Source organism: Temnothorax nylanderi, unplaced genomic scaffold (assembly GCF_030848795.1).
Source record: "Temnothorax nylanderi isolate EJ_2023f unplaced genomic scaffold, tnyl_v1.0 TNYL_tig0041_pilon, whole genome shotgun sequence".
Lineage (NCBI taxonomy): Eukaryota > Metazoa > Arthropoda > Insecta > Hymenoptera > Formicidae > Temnothorax > Temnothorax nylanderi.
In genome coordinates, this window is record NW_027249103.1 from 748,809 (window position 1) to 771,250 (window position 22,442).

The following is a 22,442-nucleotide window of genomic DNA, read 5'->3' on the forward strand; positions in this document are numbered from 1 at the left end:
ATTTCCTAATCGTCGCTCGTCGTGGACAAGCGCGGCGCTGAACCAATGAACGCGCCCCGCCGCTGCGCCGCTGCCCACCGTCGGTGAGCGACGATTGGCGGACGTGCGAGCCAATGGCAGCCAATGGTGCCAATCGGATCCGCTCGCGCTCGGCTGTGCTAGCAGAAAGATTTCAATATCGACGCGCACTAGACGCTTTCGCGGTCGTCGCATAGCGAGAGCAAAAAGCGGCGTTTATTCGCGTGAGAAATCACCCTCCACGGGGCTAGGCAGACGCGGCTTCTCGGCGACGTTCGACCGACGAGGAATCACGATGTCGGACGCGATGGTGGACGAACGGTAACTATCGTTGACGGTCGTCGATAATTAATGCGAGCCTGACATCGGCTCCCCAGTCCCCCCTCGGAATTCGCGACGTTACTTCGATCGAGTAAAGTCGCTTTCGGGCCCCCCTGAAATATTATTCTCGGGGCCCTCCGAGTGTCCTATCGATTTCTTTCTTTTTCTTCCGTCTACGTGCAATATGTATCACCTGACGATTTCGTTTACACGTCTCGCTTTGTCGATTTGCGACATATGTTTTCGTCAACTCATCACCATTAACATAATTATTCTATATTTATTGCCATCCTTTTGTCAGAATTGTCCCGATAACGTTTATTTTATTTGAACGATACTGCGAAACGCAAATTGAAATATTGTACGTAAGAAAGAAAAAGATGGAAACAACTGTTAATTTTTTATTGGTCTAAAGACTCTAAAGATGCATGTTATTGAACGTATGTTTTTTACAAATCTAAAGTGACATGTTTTATTTTTTCTAGAACTTCAATATATCTAATTGTAAGAATAGAGTTTAATCAATCGGTTTAGTTATTCTAAGTTAGTAAGGCTGTATTCAAGTGTGGTTGTTTTAATATTTACAATGATTTTTGCAGGGTGACTGATGAGATCGAGGCATTGAAAGCAATTCTATTGGATAACGAGCTCAACATCAAGGAAAATGATAGGTATATATATTTACAGGATACCCCAGAATTTTCACGTACATGGAACGCATAATATGATTCTCTATGTCAAAAGAAGTAAGAAAGTATCGTTCAAATGCAATTTTGCCAGAAAAAGAAGTTACTCTTTCTGACAGAGAGAATCACACCTTTCTACATAGGTGAATTCCGAGTTTGTATATCGGAGAGTATATTTTTATTCCTGATAATCTTGCTAAAATATTAGTGTATATGTAAGAACTGAAAACTAGTGCAATTGTTGTTATAGTATATTGTTTATATTTGTTATAAGATTGTAAGGAATTTCTATCCATTAATATTAGATATCTTTTTAATCATCTTACTTTTCTAAATAACCATTATTTTATACGGAGAGAGAAACATACATATAAATTTTTATATATTTTAATTGGACAACTCTTGTATTTTATTATTATGTATTTGTTACTTTCTACTCACATATATTTTAATATAAGAATATTAATGTTTTATAGCTTACAACATTTAATTTGTTTAATGTAATTAATACATCTAAAATAATTCAAATTAGAATAGAAAAATACAGCATTTGATATATTTAAATTAATGCATTGTATGCAGCACAGATTAATTTAACTCGAGTGTCAAAGATTTTTTCTTTTGCTTACGAAGAATAAAAATTTGGTAAAAATTTGATAGAAAATTTCTTATTAAATATATAACATATATTTATTAGCTAATAGTTAAAGGTTTAACAATACTAAACATACAAGATAAAAACTTGGATAATTAATATTTTTGTTATGTATATAATATTTTTTGAGTTATAAATCGAGCTTTGTTTCCTTACTAGCTGAGCCAACTTCGTAAGGCGTACTCAAATTTTTTTACAAAGCCAGAAATTTTTGTTGATTTCTGTTTTTTCATATTTATTGAAAGCCTGTCTATATTATCGCATTCTGTGCGTGGAATTGGAAGCAAAAATTAATTTAGTTAGGCATCCTGTCTCAAACGCACTATTAATCCTGTTGTATGGCGGTGTCAGCATACAATATGTTAATTATAATTTTGCTACAATAAATATCCGGCTTGTTTCAAACTCACACGGTTAGCTAGATAATATACAATTTTATCCAACTTTTTTCTGACTTGTTTTTAATTCTGTCTATCTAGAGGAGAGCCAGAATGTATCGAGACGATACTGTTTCCATCAACCGGCGAGGATTCGCAATCACAATATGTTTGTGTCACATTGATTGTACGATTACCCTCGGGTTATCCCGACGTCTCGCCGACTATCAATCTGAAAAACCCAAGAGGATTGGACGAGGATACGGTAAAGCTGATGCAATCCGATGCTGAGGCCAAATGCAAGGATTTCATAGGTCAGCCAGTCATGTTCGAATTAATTGAGGTAAGGACTTGTTCTTCAATTTCTTTTTTAAAATGATTTTGCTCTTTTTATAACCACTTTGTAGAAAAATGATAATGGATTCATCTGTTAGTGTCTAGAATTCACATAATTTATGTTATGTTATCCTTGTATATACATATGTATTAATTTATTATTCCTGAAACGGATAACATTGTCAAACTACAATAAGCTCATATTCTTATGAGCTATTCTTTCTTATGTATTATATATATCTATATATCTTTATATATGCATATTATAAACATTTATATATATATATATAAATTTGTTTATACAATTAGAATATTGAAATAATATGCAATCTTATGCATGTTAATATCCGGATATTATTTCTCGAATAAAAATTATCAAAACTGAAACGATATGTAGGGATATGTAGTCATTAATTTTTTTAGTTACAATTTTTCAATTAAGCCTGCAATTACATAAAAGGTATTTAAAAATAAATTATATTGAACAGTTTGAATTTGATTCTTTTTTTACAACTTTTACAATTGCGTTACTAAATGTCGATAAATTTTCTCGTAAAATAAATAAATAAATTGTTATTTTTAAATCAAATAAAGCACAATATGTTTTAATCTTAATTTAAGATAAAATATGATGAATACACATACACACAATTTCTAATTTGATTTTTTAAATTAAAAATTGTAATTTATAGTTAGATCCTAATAATCATTTTTAAAGAATATAAGATATAATGATAATATAAATGGTGATAATAATAGCAATTTTAATTAGTATAATTATGATAATAATAATATATATAAAGACAATTGTAATAATCCAGTTAATACGAGAACACCTGACGAGAAGCAATCTTCCCACCGATCAGTGTGCCGTCTGCTTGTACGGCTTTCGAGAGGGGGACGAATTTACGAAGACGGAATGCTATCACTATTTTCATTCGCACTGCTTGGCGGCACACGTCGCCGCTGCCGAGAGATACTACAGGGAAGAGCAGGAGAAGTTACCGCAGTGGCAACAGGACACTACGAACAAGTTCCAAGTGAGTGTCACAAATAAAATGTTGCTAGGAAGTGCTAGCATAGATTTCTTTTTATCCATTGTTGTAATGTTGGTTTTTTTATTCTGTGTCAGTATTTATATTTATTTATGAATGTTAATTTCTTTAGGCTATATGCCCCGTTTGCCGAGAATCTATCAACTGCGACGTTGAGAGCTTGTGGTCGGCGCCGCCGCCGATCGACGTCGAGGCTGCTACCGATTTCTCTGTCACCGCCGAGTTGAGGGAATTGCAGAAGCACATGGCCGCTCTGTACCTGCGGCAGCAACAGCGGGGCGGTATAATTGATTTGGAGGCCGAAGGCGTCAAAATGTTGGTAAGAACGGAGGACGATCCCGCTGCTGCTGCAGAGGAGGTTAGCCCACCTGGCACAAGTTTGAATGCGTATTCAAATACCACCACTATGCAATCGGTTCAAGTGGTAAGTAATTAGTCACCTCGATGATCGCGATACAATGCGTTGTACGCGAAATATATCGTTTTATTGGGATATACGCCTTTAATAAACTCTCTTCTCTATAGTTGAAATCTTGAAATAAAAGCCAGAAGTTGCGGTCTTTTTTTGCCATCTAAGTCTTGGGTTTTCAAATCTTCAACTTTTATTAAGCGAGCATTCTCGATTTTTTGTCGCGGTAGAACTCCAAGCAATCGACGCATCAGTCGCAGAACCACCATCACTCACAGTACCAATCGCGCAATCAAATGCAGCACAATCACGGCCACAACAATCATAATCACGGCCATCGGCATCGGGGTCGCGGTCGGGCCCATTACCGGCGCCACTTTGACAAAGTCAGGCAGACGGAATCTACTCCCAGATGACAATGGGCTCGTGATAAGTTCACCGCCCAAGTCTGGTCTGGTCTCCTCTTCGCTCTTTCGCTAAGTGTATACAATATTCTATTTAGCATTAGTAGCATAATCGTCAGTGTAATATATGATGGCTGTTTGTTCTCCTCAAATAGTCTCATTGCGATAATAAACTTATAGGTGTCGTTGTTCGACGACAGCATCCCCATCATCACGATGGCGATGAGATGCGTCGCGACCTCCCGTCTGAACTGTCTACGTAGATCGAAGCCATGGTGCTCTTTCTTCGAACAATTCGTAATCGTACAAAGTAGTTGATATCGTTTCGTTTTAGTTCCTTTTCCTTCCTTTTTTTTATTCTTTAATTCACGCGGAATCTCGTGACGTTTAATTCATTGGTTCTCTTTGTCTTTCGCAAAATAGAAATTTAATGATGTTCCAAATTCTGAAGGAAATCGCAAAAATAGCAATCTTTTTCTCGACATTAAAAAAAATCTTATTTAAGATGAAGAGAAAGAAATCATTACATTTTATTTACACATAGTACGGATCAATATAAATATAAAAATGTTTAAATCTTAAATATAAATTAAAATATTATATATTGTATATGGAAAATAGATAGAAATAGTATTGAATTTTTAAATAATAAAAATTAGCTAATTTTTATCGAAGAATGCATACCTTTAACAATTTCTTAGCTTAATAGGAAAATTATTATTTCTTTGCTTTATCACTATTGCTTTTAGAGAAGAAAAAACAGAAAGGATAGCTATTTAGATTTGTCATAGGAATCTATCTGAATTACTAAGATTATATATAATAATAGAACAGTGTATAATAATATTTGCAGTTGAAATGAAAAAGAGAAACGAATAAATCAGTGACATATATAGTAAAAAATAAACTTACATTTGATATATAAAACTATTGTTTCGTTATAATTGGATCAGATCTAGAGTTACTAAACGAATAAAAGAGGAGAATATTCTTAAAGTAATTTAGCATGTCAGCAGTGCGGATTTTTATATAAAATAAATATTATACACAAAAATTTTACACACACGCTGTTTACATATATATTTCAAAGCGAACTTTGAAAGACAGAGAGAACCGATGATTCACGCAATAATTATATTACCTTGATATCCACTGCCGCGAGTACGAAAAGGTCAAATTCATCTTTGACGATTATCTCTTTTTTGATTTTGTCGTCTCTAATTACGCGTATAAATGAACGCTTCTCATCGCGTATTAAACGTTACATATGATTGTCTTGATCTTCTATTGTGTTAACAGAAGATTAAGATAATGCATTCTTTGTATTAAGAAAACGGAATTTAAAATAAAATAATCACGTGTAACGCTAAATGAGAATGCTTGCGAGAGGTGACCACTTTTATATAGAGAGTTCCAGATCTAGCAAAGAAATATTTTAGGAACAAATTTTCTTCAACAGATTTATCTTTTCATGATACTAATTTTCAGAAATATCAATTAATTATTTCGAAACTCAAATTATTTCGAAATCAATTATTTCGAAGAGAAGCTCGAAGTGATAATGTTAAATATTGAAGATAAAGGCGTTGACCGCTCGCACAAAATAAGTTTCGCGAACATAAATTCACTTATCAATCGATAATTTTATTTTCCATGGTTTTTTAAAAATCTTTTTAAAAAGAGAATATCTGTTTGTCAAACATTTGTCAAACAATTTGCAACTAAAATATTTGTTGCTCGACGCAATACGACCTGTGTAAATGTTTATATCCGATTTCTCAATTTCTTAACAAAATCAGACGACAACATTGAAGAAACGTAACAATGCGAATATTTCGGAACTCGGACTCTTGTACAACAGAGAACGAAAGTTACGAGAGAAATTAAGCAATCAAAAATCCCCCCCCCCCTCCCATGAAAACAGGTATTTTATACATTTGGTATAAAATTGAAATAATCAAAATTAACAGACACCACTTATTACGCTTAGCGTACGATATTGCCAGGTATATTGTAATTAGTATAATTTCGGTAAGTTTAGATTGAATTAAAAGCTTAACGAAATTACGCCAATTTCAACTCCTATTTATCGCACTTGGAATATTTAGTTACAATTGTCGAAATGTATGTGTATATAGGGTGTTCCAAAAGTCGCTTTGCTAAACTTACGTTAATCAGAAAGATTCTTTATATGAATAAGGTAGTTCCTGAGAAAGATGATCTCCCTAAGGGAGATTAGTTGAATGGTCAAATGGAAAAAGTAGATATAGTGCTGAAAATATTTACTAAGATAAACACTGTTACAAAAACTAGGTACGTATTGTCTTTAACAACTCTTTTAATAATATTCGTTTTTTATATTTACATACGTATTTTCGGCATTATATGATTTTTCTTCCATTCGATCATCTCAGATCACCCTGGCCGGATGAAAAAAAAAAAATTCAAGAAAAATTCTCCCCAAGATATTCGGGAAGTTCTTCCCAAGAACAAACTCCTTCGGCAGGAACCTCTCAATCTCCGATCTCCCCAGCACAAAACCCTCTTCTGATCGCCGTATTACAAGCCCTTCTTGGGAAAAATTCCCAAGAAATAGAACAAACTCCTTCGGCAGGAACCTAAAAAACAAGCGAGGAAACGGAAGAATTATATACGTGTTCTAAATACGGAGCAAGTTTTATAGCTAAGGGGTTTCTTGTGTATCATCTGTTAATAGCACATTATTGTATTCGCCTGCCAAAGGGATAGAACATAAGAAAACCAAATTTTTTTCAGGCATACCTTGTATAACATATTCTAAAATTGAAATTTACTTTTTAATTTAATTACGTTAACTAAGAATTTTAATTTTTATATTGATACGCATTTACTTTTTTTATGGGAAAGATGTTAAGTTTGATTGAGCTGTACATAGATCATCATTGTTAAGAAGATTATTACTAACAAAATCCGTTTTTTTTTATATATGCAAATTTCTAAAAAAGAGACAGCTAATAAACTTGAGAGTTTTTATCACACATGACATCTCAGAAGGCAACTTCGAAGAATATTTACGTCAGAGCGACCTTTAGAACACGCTGTATATACGAATTGTGCCATTTAATGATCGTTCGCTCACGAAGAAAGTACATGGCATATATGAAAATTTCCTGCAGACGTTTTTGCAAATTGATACACTTTAAAGTAACGTAAATTTTTAGATCCGTCTTTTTACGTCGCTCGCAATTCGAGTTTATAATCGAAATGCTTGCGATCGATAAGCATAGATAATTGTGATAAAAAAAAAGAAAATGCAAGAAATGCATTCATCGCATTTCAAATTTGAGAGCAGAACAAGTTTCATATTAAATACAGCTAAGAACTAAGTCTGTTACTTTAAGTTATATTCCTCTTTCGCAAAGTTCCTCGCATTCTCACCGTATTATATATTATATATATATATATATATATATATATATATATATAGTTTAATTTACTTTTTCTTTGCGTAAAACTCAACTCTAAGTTTAAGGAGACGAAGGCATCGTCTATTGTGTAGATACTCCCTCACTCTATATATGTGTATATACATATATATACATATATATATCTATTAAATATTATCTCGAGGAAAAAATTGTTAGCAACTCCTCTTGTGTATAAACTCTTCCACATGAATGTGATACTTACAAAAGGGTAATAGGCTAAAGTAAGGAAATTTTAGACGTATGAGAATTCGAATGATTTTGGATTGTTCGGAATTCGCCCGCAAAATTTCATCATTTTTTATTTAATTTATTTAAGTTAACCGTTTATATCTGCTTATAATTTCAGAACATAATCCGCCAGCTGTTTTATTTTTTATAATTAAATTATTTATTGAATTGTCTGTAAAAAAAATTTGCGAGATTTAAAAAATCTGAGGCTGAAGCCTAGTATATTTCATACGTATAAAAAACAATATCGATCCTACTCGGATTGAATGTGTTACGATTTCATAATTAATTTTATTATTTATGATACTTTTGCAACGATTCAAATTTTAAAAAAACAAAATTAAAGCGCAGACTGTTTAAAATATAATTGTTTTAGTCATTGTAATGATGCCACTGTGAAAAGATACTCGAAAATGAATTGTACAACCATCAAAAAGCTTTTGTTGTTTCTATATTTTACAAAACGTCTCTAAATTTATTCGAGATATATCTTCTAAATTATAAATAACATATAAAAACGGATCGTATGTATAAGTAACCGATATTTAATTCTGAAAACTTTCCTATATTCAGAATGCAGGAAAGTTTTTAGACATTTATATCTGATATTTTGTCCCCTTCCAAAATTATACGAAATTTTTATTATATTTAGGTATTTCAAAGATATCTTTATGTATTCGTTTAAAACACATGTATGTCTGATTTTAAAATTATATATGATGCGGAAATAAGTGAACACTCGAAACGATTTAATTTTAAAGATTCTTGTACGTTTTAAATGTGGCAATATCATTGTCTCTATGGTTAGGATAATTAAGTTACTCTTACTATCTATTTCTATTTGTAAGTATACCAAAGAATGTCGGATTATTAAAAGAGAAAAAAAGAGACGGAAAATCACACAGGGATTGACTTTATATAATATATATAGGGAGTACCTATTTACTCCTTTCTTACGCGTTTTACGTATGTCTGTGATATTTTAGAGAGCGATGGTTTTTATTTAGTTTTTTATTACATCACTTTTTTACGTATATGTAAAACTGTTTGCGAGCAATCCTTGACATGCCTCAAGAGCTTGCCGAATTATACGGAGCTTCTGTATAATGCGATGCGTTATTGCATAATTCCTTTGATTAAAAAAGACAGATGTATAACATAAAATTAAATTTTTAGTTGAAAATCTTACGTTTATTTTTGTTACATACAACTATATTATTATCCAGCACGGAATTAGTGTGAAGCTGAGCTGATCTATTATATATAGGCCCTATCATCTGTACCTATTATGTCAATGTTTTTCTAAACTTTAACTCGATATCTCTAGATACAATACACACCGCTTAGCAAAGTTTTTTTATTTTCTTGTGTAATTGGCAGAGCAGCTTATATAACTTACATGTAGCGTTTTCTCTTTATATTTTAATATGATTAAGATTCATTGAGATTTCCTTCTACATTTGAGATCGCCAAAAGATGAAGCTTTTTCAGCTTTTCAGCTTTTGCAGCTTTTTATTAATAGAAGCATTTTCTTGAGCTTTATATTATATTATCATTTTTATTAGAAAATTTAATTCCAGAAAATTTGTGTAACTAAGAAAGGTGTGATATTATCAATATGTAGGATTTTATTAGTGTCCAGGCGTTTAATTAACATCGAATGGAGCCGCCCTTCTTACGTGGCTTAGCATTATAAAAAAAAGAACAAATGATAGAAAATTATCCAAACTTATGAGATGAGATCACTGAGAAATAACATATATATGAATCTCTTCTAATAACATATATACATATATTTAAATCTCTGTCGACATATTTTCAGTGCGTTTAATCGCACCGAATTATATATATATGAAAACAATATGATACAAAGTCAAGATTAATTATTTCACGGTAATGTCCCAACACTGTTATAATACATACATATTATATATGTAATTATATATCTATTGTTAAACGGGATCGATGTAATTCACATTTTTATGGTGTGTTTTCGTAATAAGTTAAAATGTCGAATGAATTCTTAAGCTTACGAGTGGAAGATCAGCAACTTTATTGCGCTCCTTCAAATGCTATATTACGAAATGCAAAAGAATACAGTGTTCTTCTCTTCATTTGTTCCAGTAGCTATAAGTACATAGGTAAGACGACGTATATGTCGCACGCGTTCTTATTCTGCACATTTGATTTTCAATAAAAAAATATTCGTACAGGTCGCGTACATTTTTGTAGAAGTTTTTTTTTTCGAAATTAGCGTATGTCTTTAAAATTTCTCTTCGATAACGATAACATAAATACCCCATGTTATATTTTGTAATATTGACACTTGTATTACAGCCATGTTTCATACGTTAGAATAAGTGTTATATAATACACAACTATTGCGCGCGCGGCACTTTACGCAGTTTTGTGATTGTGATAAGTATTACTGTTTATATTTATACTTATTTGCAAAATAATGTTGATAGATTTCTTCCATTACCTAGTCGCATTTTTTAACCAATTTCAATATTATAAACCGAGTGTCGAATACAAAAGTGGGAATAAATATATAATATATGATAAATAACAGTTATATAATATGTCCAAAAATAACAAATAAATATTAATGTCATTTTACAACCTTCTTTTACACACTTCAACGATTCAACGAATACTGCCGTTTATACTATTATCTAAACATCTGTATATAGTAATACCTATATTCAGTGTATAATTTGCCACATATATATGATCCTAAAATTAAATTCAATTAAATACGATATATGTAAATATATCGTATAAAATGAAGGTGTAATTACTTACTAAGGGTATATTCTATTCGGATATTCACGTACAAGAAATAAGTCTCGAACTACGTAGAATCTCTTGGACGAGTTATGTCATTGACACCGGAATGATCTTTTTGCTCGTTCAACATGTCGCATTGGTTTCGCAGTATCTCCATCTTCGATCGAAGCGCGTTTAGCTCTTTTTGCATCGACGAACCAAAGTCTTTGCTTCGCGCGAGAACGTCGACAGCGTTGTTCAATAATACTGAATTTACAGGAGACGGCGACGGTATGTCGAGCGAGTTCGAGGAAGTATTAATACTATTGCTGTCACCGTATCCTTCGTCAATACTTTCGTCGGCTACTCTAGTTATCGATTTTAGTTGGTCCTGTAAATCCTGTAAAGTGCATAACAAAACTTAAACTTTGAATCCTATTTACAATACTGTTTTTAATTAAATAAGCACAGAATCATTTACTACAATAATTGTATAGTATCAGAAATTACCTTGTTTTTCGACAGAACTTGTTTCAGGTATTCTCGCACAGAATGTTCCGTTTTATTCTTCTGAAAAAAAAAATAGAAAAGAATCCGATATACATAAGCGACTCCATATCACAAGGCAAAATTTTGATACTTATGATTTTACGTTACATATCGCTATTACACAAGTTGTAAAAAGAAGATGATGCTTTTATTGGGTGAATATCTATATATTATATAAGGATATTAATATACCATAATGCCAAGTTGGCCGTTCGTCTGCTTGCAGTAGAATTTCTGCTCCAGATTCCTCATCTTAGCCTTCTCTTCTCTGAGTTTCTTAAACAGAGCACTGTTCGCTTTATACGATAAAGTCTTCAAGCGTTTATTTTCGTTCGCGAGGTCCTGCATGGTACTCAGTTTCTCCTCGGATTCCGCGTTCTTAGATTTCAACAGCTTGTAATGCGCTATCATTTTGGTCAGCTGCAGTCGCAGATGAGATATCGCGTCCTCCACTTGACTTTGCTCTCGTTTGGACGCCAACAACGACGTCTGCAGCGTCTCGTTCTCGGAGCTCAGCTTCTGTATCTCGAACTGGGTTTTCCGCAACAGATCGGCGGTCTCGTTTTTCTCCGTCTCGGACTTCTGCATGTTCTCCTCCATGGACGAGATCAGGACGCGCTGCTTGCTCAGCGTGTTCTCCATCGACATTCTGGCCATTTCGTTGCCCATCAGGCGTTGCTCCAGCGTCTTCAGTTCAGCTTTGGTGTTTCGCAATTCGTCCTCGGTCGCCTCCAACATCATGGACATGTCTGTCGGACTGCCCGTCGAGTTTCCGTCCAACGCGTCTTGCGCCGTATTGATAGACCGGATGTGCGACTGCAAGTCTTTCATCGCATTCCGCATTTCTTGCTTCTCCCTCTGATACTGCTGCGCGAGTTCGGTGTACTCGGCGCTCAGCTTCTTGTAACTGGCATTTACGTCCGCTATCGCGCGTTGCCGTTGCTTCAGTATACCCTGGTACGTGTCTATCTCCACCTGCAGGCTCTTCTTGCTGGCCATCAGGATGTGCACCTGCGATTGGTACCACTTCGCGGATGCCTCCGCGGCGGACAGTCGATTATTGGTATCGGTCAGCGTATTTTGTAGCTTCTGCTTGTCCTGCAGCACCGTTTGCATCTCGACGAACAGCTCGGTTACCTTGCCCTTGAGACCCTGATTCACGGCGATCCGGGCGTTTAGATCGATCCGCGCGTTTTCCAAGTCGACGCGCAGCCGCTCGTTCTCCAGTTCCAGCAGAGCCGCGCGCTTCGACAGCTCGATGTTGGAGACATCGGGCGTGGACAGGTGTCGCAGATGGAATTCATCGGTGATCAATTGGAGCGAGTCCGTCGAGGTCACCGAATCCAACTCCCCTCGGAATGAATCCGACAGATTGTCCATCGTGTCGATTTGACGCCGGCGATCAATGTCTAGTCGTAAATTATTGCTGCGTCCATATTGCGTAGTCAGTTAGAGGTGATCACCTGAATGGGCATGATAATTGGTATTAATAATAATCACTGACTAGTAACGGTATATAATATGTGCGCTTGGAGTGACGAGGCTTTAATTGTCACGGTAATGTTCCGTTAACACGTGAAATAATTTTTCTGCAACTTCTGCTATATCCGTTCACGTCATCTCTTTTCTTGAAAACCACAGGCCTGTTTGTTTTAACTGAAACTTCTCGCCCAGTTCATCTTTTCTCTTTTCCTAGCTCTCCAACGTGAAAAGAAAAAGAAGAAAGAAATAAACTGTGCAAAAAAATTCGGCTAAAACGAACAGGCCTGATGAGAACCCAAGAGAGAAATAATAAATAACGAGAAAATGATAGATAATTTCGGAGCTGCGGTTCTGCAAGGAAACAGAAATGTAATTCTCTCGCGATAAAACGTCAATCGTCCCTTTTCTCAATAGATTCCGAAAATACAGTGAAATTAATCGACGAAAGCTTGGCTTAACCCCTGAGGTTCGTTCGTCGAGGTATTCGCAGTTCTTTGTGTCAAATATAAGGGGAATGTAACATTTTTGAGTGAATTTCAAACAACGCAATTTTCTTCCTCGGATTATGAATTAAATAACAGCCGTGTGATCCCGCAACATTATTAACACTAACATTTAGTCATTGACAGGTGTCACGCTCGTATTTTGAATCTCGTCGCAGGTGAATAAAAGACGCGAAACAGCATACCATATTTGTGATTTTGTCATCCTTAATCAGCCGTGAGCACTATTTTACGAACTGCGTTATTATTCGGCGATGTCAGCAGTCCAAATTGCTTAAAACTAGCAACAATTAATCTAATAATTAAATACCATCGCAGTACGCCGCCATTTTGATTCTGTTGATCCGAACTGCACGCTGCACTTTGCACCACCTGTGCAGCTGTACACTTTCTCCTACCTCTTCTCTTTCAAAAGAGGGAAACAGATGGACTGTATTGAAAGATTAATTTGATAATTACTATACGCTACATTGATTTGATTTTTTTAAATCTTTTCAGTTTTTAATTATAAAAAACATTCAACAAATAAAACATCTTTATTTTCACTCGAATTAAAAAACGAATTAAGTTTTGTTAAAATATCTGGGATATATAGGTGTAGAATATAAATACGCGTCTGACTATAATTTATTACTAATCTTTATTTATCGTTCTCTCCGGACGTGTAACTCACACATATGGGAAATAAATAATATTAAATAATATATTCTAATGAAACATCTAGCCTACAACACTTCTTGGAATGCAACTTTAAAGATAATAAATTTCGCATACGCAATTATAACCAGCAGCTGAAAATAGAGCAAGAGTGTGTGCTGTTATATTTTGTACTACGTAATGCGTGACAGATCTGAGAGATATCTTGTTGATTTTCAGGAAACAAGAAGAGTCAAATGTATAATACACAAATGTATATGCATCCCATAATCCTGTTTGACGGAATAAATATTCCTTTCTTTTTTAACTTCGTGATTATGATTAGCATTTTACGAAATCGAAATCACAGAACATCTGCTATGTTATAGTTAAGTTATAAATTATTACGGCAAACTGGCGGCTTCCTCCGGGGACCTGCACAAACGGATAAAAAACGAAAAGAACGTAATTTTATAATTTACATTATACAATAAAATGTATGTGAAAGACTGTTAAAATTACAATACTTAGCGAGCACTTTACTTACTTATCGATAGTCTTAGGAGTATTATTCGAAGAACCTTGTACAGCTATATCTAAAACAGCTTTTTGTCCTGTAAGATGAAACAAACGTTCTTCAATGTGGAATTAAAGGCATGGTTTTAAAAGAATAAAGATAGAATTTTAATATACTTAAACATATAACATATATATAATTTTGTATTTATATACTTAAATATAATGAAATGCTATCTTTCTTTTAAAACCATGGCTTTAAATATGTTAAATATACAATTTTCTACAAAATATATAATTTTTAATTTGTAATAGTTACTATGTGTGTGCTGATATAATGCCGGTGACCAGCTGTAACTGTTAGGACTAGGTATAGTGTTCTCTGTTATCGTAGTGTTTGTAGATGATGATGTACTCTCTTGCGCCAAAGCGAGTGCAACGGAACTTCCACTGGCAGTGCAAGTGTTATTCTTTGTATCGGACGAAGCATTCTTCCTATACGTCAAATATGATGAATCAATGAAATATAATCAAATCGGTTAAAACTATTAGACCATAAATACATATTCTTTTATTTGGTACTTTGTCTTTATTCTAATCTTCTTACGGCTAATTAATATCCAAATCTTACCTTGATTTTGCGCCACAAGCAGTCACATCTTTTTGTGAATCCGGCGACAATTGAATGGCTTCGAATAATTGGTCAAACTCGAATATCTTGCTATTGTCATTTATTAAATTCATATTAGTGGATGAGCTCGGAGACGATTGGCGCCGAGACAATAAATGCTTTGACATGATTTTATTACTGTCTAGGAGTACTGAAACAACATGTTATTATTATTTCTTTCATAATCTTGTTCATAAATCAAATAGCGTAGATTCATAACAGTATAAAACTATAGCAATATAGACTCTCCGCTATTTTTATATCCAAAATTAAATTATTTGCTGCAGAAGCTATTATCAGATTTAAGTTTTCTGAAGTCTACTTAAAAAAACAGTACACTTACACAATGATCTTTTACACCAATTATTTTGTTCTCACATTTGCTGCGAGAATTACTACGATTCAATATTATTTCCTCTAATATATTTTTACTCACCGTTTGGGACTATTAGATCTAAACGCAATCTAGACGACTCCACGTCGTGACTGATTTTATTAGCTATTGGCAGCTTCGGGATATCGTTTTCGCAGTCTATTGAATTGGAACGCGTCGCTGGTTCGGACCTGGTTATTTGACTGCCAGAAGCCATTGTCGCAGCTAACTCCGATTGGCAGATGTACGGCAGTCGAACCAATTTGGACAAAGTGCTGCAAATCGCCTGCTTGTTGTCAGTACTTAAATTTAAATCATTGCAAGCGGCAGTGTCGAGTTCAGGGTGCTTGTGCGAATACACCGCCGTCGCGGTAGATTGCATTGGAGCGTTGCAGTGCAACGGACTGGAACTGTGACGCCGTAGACTCGTGAGCGAGCTCCTGGAATCGCAACTCTCGTCCGCTTGTTGACCAAGACATAAAGAGTTCCATACAGAATTTCTATCCTGCATCTCGAACAAGTGCAGCAGCATTATTTCCCTCAATCTAAATCACAACACATTCTATTATTATTGAGTCATTTTATGATCATACTTTGTTTTAATTACGAATTTTTTTAACTTAATGTAAGAATTTTTTTTTCTCTTATCCCCATAATTGAATTAAATTTGATATGATAATAAAAGATAAATATTTCACATAAAAATCATAGTCACCTATCTCTATAATATTCAACACTTTTTTTTAACTTTTACATCAGTGTAAGATTAGATTTCTACCAATTTATTCTTGTGTGATAAATTAAAAATATAAATTTATATAAAATCAATCATCTACTTCTTATAAATTGTAATTCCATTTAAATAATTATTTCTATAATATTTGCATTATGATTCATATATCCTTTTTCCCTGTTTTAATATTATAATTTTAATAAATATACCTGCATGTATCTGTAACGGTATCCCTATTGTTTTGTTGCTTTGTACGCTGCTTGTTTTGAACCCATGATGCAAGAGATTCCGCAACTTCAACATCGTTCTCCCCTAAAAATATTCTGATTTATTACTATTGTAAGTAGAGTTACATTAATCAACCATATTTAACATATACCTTTTCATTTATAATACAGAATCGTTTTAACGAATGTTTATAATGCATTAATATTAAATTGCTATATTTATTAGAAACATATAATAATGTTAAACACAGTTACAATTTAATATTCGATAAATAAGAAGTCTCTATTACATCCGAGTAATTAAGTAGTTTTCATAAATAAAAGTGTTCTTTCATGTAAGTACACATCAGAAACGTACATGACATCAGAATATCTATAAAATTGGAATGAAGATAACTTTACTAATGACAAAACAGAGAAATTTTAAAAATTTATAATATTTGTGTTAATTACATATAGGATATACGTACATACATAGGAAACAGTTAGATACGAGTGATTTAAATTGCGTGAAGTAAATCGGATTTGGATATTGAGATAAAGATAGGATCCTACGAGGTTGCATAAAAGCTATTAGGAATGATGGACGCAGGTATTTCTTTCACACATTCTTCATCTTGTCTTTGACTCGTGGGCTTGTCGCTTTCAATATCTCTATCGACTGTGCACATTTGTCGTCCTTGCTCATCTCTGGATGAATCTCTATTCGAGCTAGTACCTAATTTTGCAATACATCGCTTAACTTCCCGAACATACATCTTTCTACATCTTTCATTAATTATTGAGACTTATACAATCGCATATTACTTTAGTTAACAATCTTTGAATCTTAAAATCTTCGTTATTCAATGCCTTTATTTTTCAATATAAATATACTTATATTAAGATATAACGTTATTTTCTATCTGTAGAATATATCTTACATACATATGTATGTATAACATATATATACATGTCATGTGTATATAACTTGCATACCTGACATCGTCTCGTCATCTACATCATTTTCGTCATTCGCCATATCCAAAAGCGTGAGGTTGGGTTCATTGTGTTCGCATTCGTCCATAAAAATATCATGTTCGCTTAATTCCTAGGAGCATAACGACAATGGATTATTCTCGATAAGTCAAAGAACTGACAATAGAAAAAGTAGAAAGACTATACTCACGCCACTGTCGCTGCTGCTGCTGCTACTACTGGACGAGAGATTCAACGTCGGGGACAAGTAAAATGATGACGAGGAGTGGACGCCAGTGTTGGCGGCCTGGCACTCTCCTGGCGACGCATTATTGGCGCAACGTTGCGCGGCTTCGCTCTCCGCGACGCTTGAACCGTTGACTCGATGCGCGTTACTTGTCATCGACGATAATGCCGATGCAGACAGCAGAGGATCACTGGCGCTATTTTTGGATAGTAGATTCAGCGGCTGCTGACTGAGTACATTGGGCGATGAATAAGGCGACGACGAAGAAAGATTCACTAGGTGAATCCCCGTGGCTTGACAGTCCCCGAACGACATGTCGTTGGCGCGGCGTGGCGATGAAGTATTCTCAGCCTCGATAATGTTCAGATTGCTGTTGGCACGGTGTGTCTTCAACGGCGTCTTCGATAACGTCGAGCCGAGGGTATGCGTACCCGAGGGTATGCGTTCGCCCAGATTGGGCATCGATATCAATTCATCGTCTAGTACATAGATCGTCGAGTTGCCATTACTACTAGGAAGCGTACTCGGTATCGATCTATCACAAAAAGTACGCTTTATTATTATAGAATGCCTAAAAATACTTTTATGAAGCTTCAACTAATCCGATGTAATTTGCTTAAATAAATTTTGCAGCATTGATACCTCACTGGTGTCCCATTCGTAGTGGGATACGCATCAATTGTTCGTGTCGTACTTGAATTGGTCATTGGCTCGCCTACATCCTGTTGTTGCTGCTGCTGTTGTTGCATAGATAATGGAGATGCATTTACAGTTGCTCCGCACATCGTAGTTCCACTAGTAGCTCTGGTAGCCGCCATGGCATTACGAGAAATTTCTATCGCTAGTCTCTGTATATAAATAAAGTATTTATTTAACATAAAATATTTCTATGTGTAAATAATGTTCTAAAATTTTTTTTCTAAGATCGATAATTATTGATATTATAAATGTACGTACAAGATATCAGAATTAGGTCATACGTCTTCTTAGTTATACATATATATTTGTGATAAATTTATCTTATAATTGTAATACAGGTTTTATTTTAAACAATTTACCTCCTTTAATTCGTTGATCTGAGTGACATATTGATTTTGGACTGTCAATAACTGGCTAATGTACCACTGCTGGTCTCTACAGCGTTGATAAAATGTCGGTGGTCGTACTTGAAATCTGTCAATACGATACTAAATAATTATATATAATTTTATATTAAGTATTAAATAATTTAGTGCCTTATAATTAAATATTGTGTTCCTAATGATTGTAATTTCAATCTGTACAAAAGATACAAAGATAAAGTTTCTCATGTAAGTATAAATATTTAAAAAGATTTAAAAAAACGAAAAAATTCAGATTAAATTCGGCTTTATTACATTGATTAAACCGTACTGTTCTAAAAAGTAAGAACCTACCTCAATATAAGGGTATCCAATTCTGTATTTAAGTAACCTTCTGTTGCGAGTAAGTCTAATCGAAAGAATCTGTTATATCCCCAACATTCGCCAATCTCGAAATCGGATGCAAATTCACGAACGATATTTTTACTCGTATCACGAGAGCCTTGATGGATCATTTCAACTCTGTATTCGTATCTATAAAAATAGAACAAGCATTTATCGTGTACCATATTTTTAAACGCATAATCTGTCATTTTCAGTACAATTTACATTACAAAGAATGTACAAGTCATATCATTTATGAATTCACATACTTTGAAGTCTCTGGCAATCCAGCGCTGAGCTCTAAAAATACTGATAAATAATTTCCGCGTACAACTCCATTGCCATCCGGATATACTTTCAATCGCCAGCACAGCCCATTCACATGCAACGGCGCGGAATATACCGGATCGGCTTTCAGTTGAAGTTGAGTAAAGTTTTGCATAGCAAATGTCGCGCTGTCGTAGCCCGGCACGATTTCACTGGAAAAAAAGTTTTATATTTAATACTTAATAAAAAATCTTTAATTATTTTAATTAAGATGTAAAAATCTCTGATATATGTATAATTAATGATTATATTATTTATTTAGAAATCTTACCTATGAAAATCTGCAGGTACTGGTGCAGTAACGAAACTCGTCATTGGTTTTTTGCGAACTTGATGTATCTTGCGAGAAAGCTCGGCACTTTTAACAATCAATTCGGAGCGCGTACACGTATGCAACTGATATTCCACCTCTTGTAATAAAGCCTCTAATTGCTCGGTTTCTAAAGTCAACGAATTCTTCTGACCCATCAGGGTCAGCAGTTTGGCTTTCAACTGAGAATCCAGACGAGCTATCATTAATTCTATCGCGTTTCTTATCTCTCTGACCCTCTCGTCCTTTGCGGCTCTCACTGATTCAACGTTTCTCTCCTAGTAACAGACGAGCATAATAAAATTACACAATGTAGAAAAGTAAATTTCATGTCTGTATTTCGCCATATTTTAAATTTTTCAAGAATTTAAAGTTTTTGTCAAACATAACTTACCACTTCCTGCACAAGACTGATCAATTCCATGAGCCGTCTATTTAACTGACCTACTTCTGCTTTTATCTGAGTAACATGTTGCTCGTAAACATCTTCCAAAGGTTTAAAGGTGTGTCCCGAGTGGGTGCCTCCCCAAAGGGCGCACTGATGACAAATGCATTTGCGACAGGTCCAGCAGTACACAGATAATTTCTCCTGATGCGCTGCGCATCTGTAACAATAATAAATAAATATACAAACATTGCATAAAGATATCGCAAAAAGACGCACGTTGTTAACAAAGAAATTAATAGAATAAAAAATCAAGAGGCATTATCAACAAATATTCGAGTTTCTAAATTTATAACAGAAGCACATATGTCTCAAAATATTCAAAATATGCAATTTCACACCTGTCTCTGCTAGAATCATCATGTCGAAAGTTAGATATACAAACAGCTTGCAACGTATCAAGCTGCTGGGTCACTTCCTCGACCCAACGACAATTTACTAGTTCGTGTAAGTGGAGGGAAGCCCGGCAATGAGGGCACTGAGAACGCTGCTCCGTGAGCCACCTTCTAATACAGGTATAACAACACAATTTGCTGCAGTGAGGACAGAGATGCGCATCTCTCAGCTTTTCCATGCAAATGAAACATCGGAAAACCTCTGCCAATGTCTACAATAAAAAGAATAGTGGGCCATTTAATTACCACTCTAACGATATGTTACAAAATGCGATATTATAATATTGTGATCCTTAAACAGTAATTAACTTGATCAATACACATGCAATGATGCACTTCTTTTGTAACATATTATTTATTATTAATGTATTATTAATGTATTATTAATGTATTATTAATGTACACTTTAGAATTTTATTATCTAACTTCTATTATTATTTATAAGGTAAAATGCTGATGTTCTATTTAGATATTAATAACAAACAAACCTAATTATTAACAGCAGTTGATTAAAATTAATTAAAAATTAATTTAACGTCGAGACATTTCAATACAAAGAACCTAATCTAAAATAGTCGAAGATATCCGAATTAAGCGCTCCAATGCAAGATTCTACAGCAAAAATATTATCGTAAATTTCCGGAGTAAGGAAAGACATTAAGAGCTCCGTGGTCACGCTTCACGCGGATCCGTTTCTTCTGGCTACGACCTTCTCGCGCTTTTTGCGATTCGAAAAACGGAATAAGGACGCAGCCAGAACGAAAAACGGATCCCGTTACAGCCGACCTGGACGCTAACCTCGACGCTGTGGTCGTCCGCGATCTTGGAGGAGACCGACGGATCCCGGCTGGCCATCCTTCGTTCGTGGCACGCCGCACGCGAGTGAAATACGTCCGTTATCGACGAATACCGACCACCTCACGGAGCGTGCCGTCCGCGAGGCACATGTCCCAGAACTGGATCACCGTGACGCGTACAACAACGATCCGGCGGCGTCGGTCGCTCGAGGCATCGCGCGCTTACAACAGTCACAACTCACAACACGGTCTCACCGCGAAGGTGCTCGTCGAGCATCTCTCTCGCGAGAGAGCCGGAGGACAGACGGCGTATACGTGCGCTCTCGTTTCGTCGGCGTCTAAAGTTTTTGGGCTGAAAACCGTTAGCCGTCACTCCCGCATACGCTCTCCGTAAACAGCGTGCAGTGACAGGCACGAAGCACAGGCGTTTTCGAAGAACGGGCAATGGGCATCCTGGCTTTCGCGCATGACCGCGCTATTGCGCTTGCGCAAGCTCAGCCAATCGCGAACGCGGCCACGTGACGTGGCATTAAAAAGTATCAAGGTGCGATTTCACGAAGACGCTCGACGCTGGATTCGACGCTCATTTCAGCCAATCCAGTGGTTAGGTTATATTTCGCATCCCTCTGAATCTAATCACGTGACCAAATTTGACGCTCGAATCCAGCGTCGAGCGTCATCGTGAAAACGCACCTTAGGCTGAGTTTCCACTGAGCGCGTCACGCGTCGCGTCATCCGAGTTAAACCAATCAAAACATCCCATTTTGTCCCGTCACAAGTAATGTAATAAAATGGGATGTTTTGATTGGTCGCGACGGATGACGCGACGCGTGACGCGCTCAGTGGAAACTCAGCCTAACTGTATGTATGTATACACGGCACGAAAATCGCGGAGCAAATCAAAATCCACTTCAATCCGCTTGAACGCGGAAAAACTCTTGCGCATGCGCAGCAACGAAAATCTTAAGGCGGACTTAAAACGTGACACGCCAGCGCCAACGTGAAATCGCACCTTCAGCGTCGAGAGATGCCCGCAATTATCGTCATTTCGTCGCGCATTGCGAACAAACCCGTCGATGCCTTCGGCGCGCAATCTGTCAATTTG

General features: G+C 35.5%; 3 protein-coding genes across 4 annotated transcripts; 1 reads left to right on the forward strand and 2 right to left on the reverse strand.

Annotated features, from left to right (window-relative positions):
* The first annotated feature begins 206 nt into the window (after nt 1-206).
* LOC139771550 (E3 ubiquitin-protein ligase RNF25) lies at nt 207-9,144 on the forward strand. The gene is made up of 6 exons (XM_071704416.1): nt 207-339; nt 939-1,010; nt 2,160-2,400; nt 3,215-3,433; nt 3,561-3,872; nt 4,088-9,144. Exons 1-6 carry the CDS (start codon nt 314-316, stop codon nt 4,271-4,273), a joined length of 1,056 nt encoding a protein of 351 aa, XP_071560517.1. The 5' UTR covers nt 207-313; the 3' UTR covers nt 4,274-9,144.
* An 841-nt stretch (nt 9,145-9,985) lies between these two features.
* Nucleotides 9,986-13,627, reverse strand: LOC139771549 (uncharacterized). Its single transcript, XM_071704415.1, has 4 exons — nt 13,445-13,627; nt 11,467-12,737; nt 11,236-11,295; nt 9,986-11,125 (listed from the first exon to the last, which is right to left on the reverse strand). The coding sequence occupies exons 2-4, from the start codon at nt 12,652-12,654 to the stop codon at nt 10,811-10,813; spliced, it is 1,563 nt and encodes a 520-aa protein (XP_071560516.1). The 5' UTR covers nt 12,655-12,737; nt 13,445-13,627; the 3' UTR covers nt 9,986-10,810.
* Nucleotides 13,628-13,880: 253 nt separating this feature from the next.
* LOC139771545 (uncharacterized) lies at nt 13,881-21,854 on the reverse strand. 2 transcript variants are annotated; one of them, XM_071704408.1, is made up of 16 exons: nt 21,339-21,854; nt 20,487-20,752; nt 20,095-20,305; nt 19,662-19,978; nt 19,333-19,542; nt 19,034-19,213; nt 18,677-18,791; nt 18,261-18,466; nt 17,583-18,153; nt 17,393-17,504; nt 16,397-16,499; nt 15,518-15,999; nt 15,043-15,232; nt 14,731-14,906; nt 14,443-14,530; nt 13,881-14,330 (listed from the first exon to the last, which is right to left on the reverse strand). In XM_071704408.1, the coding sequence occupies exons 1-16, from the start codon at nt 21,393-21,395 to the stop codon at nt 14,300-14,302; spliced, it is 3,315 nt and encodes a 1,104-aa protein (XP_071560509.1). In that variant the 5' UTR covers nt 21,396-21,854; the 3' UTR covers nt 13,881-14,299. The 2 variants fall into 2 exon arrangements, with proteins under 2 accessions (XP_071560509.1, XP_071560510.1); XM_071704409.1 differs by having other exon boundaries at nt 14,443-14,509; nt 21,339-21,852.
* Between the last annotated feature and the right edge of the window lie 588 nt (nt 21,855-22,442).

Bases quoted from the DNA above. Each gene is read 5' to 3' on its own strand.
- LOC139771549 (XM_071704415.1), bottom strand. From the start codon at position 12,654: ATGGACAATCTGTCGGATTCATTCCGAGGGGAGTTGGATTCGGTGACC. The intron at 11,296-11,466 runs GTATATTAATAT...TTTTTTTTTCAG, and splicing joins ACGGCCAACTTGGCATTATG to AAGAATAAAACGGAACATTC. The intron at 11,126-11,235 runs GTAATTTCTGAT...TGCACTTTACAG, and splicing joins AAGTTCTGTCGAAAAACAAG to GATTTACAGGACCAACTAAA.
- LOC139771550 (XM_071704416.1), top strand. From the start codon at position 314: ATGTCGGACGCGATGGTGGACGAACG. The intron at 340-938 runs GTAACTATCGTT...TGATTTTTGCAG, and splicing joins GACGCGATGGTGGACGAACG to GGTGACTGATGAGATCGAGG. The intron at 1,011-2,159 runs GTATATATATTT...CTGTCTATCTAG, and splicing joins AACATCAAGGAAAATGATAG to AGGAGAGCCAGAATGTATCG.
- LOC139771545 (XM_071704408.1), bottom strand. From the start codon at position 21,395: ATGGCCAGCCGGGATCCGTCGGTCTCCTCCAAGATCGCGGACGACCAC. The intron at 18,154-18,260 runs GTATCAATGCTG...TTTTTGTGATAG, and splicing joins ACGAATGGGACACCAGTGAG to ATCGATACCGAGTACGCTTC. The intron at 14,907-15,042 runs GTAAGATTTGGA...TTTGACGTATAG, and splicing joins GCTTGTGGCGCAAAATCAAG to GAAGAATGCTTCGTCCGATA.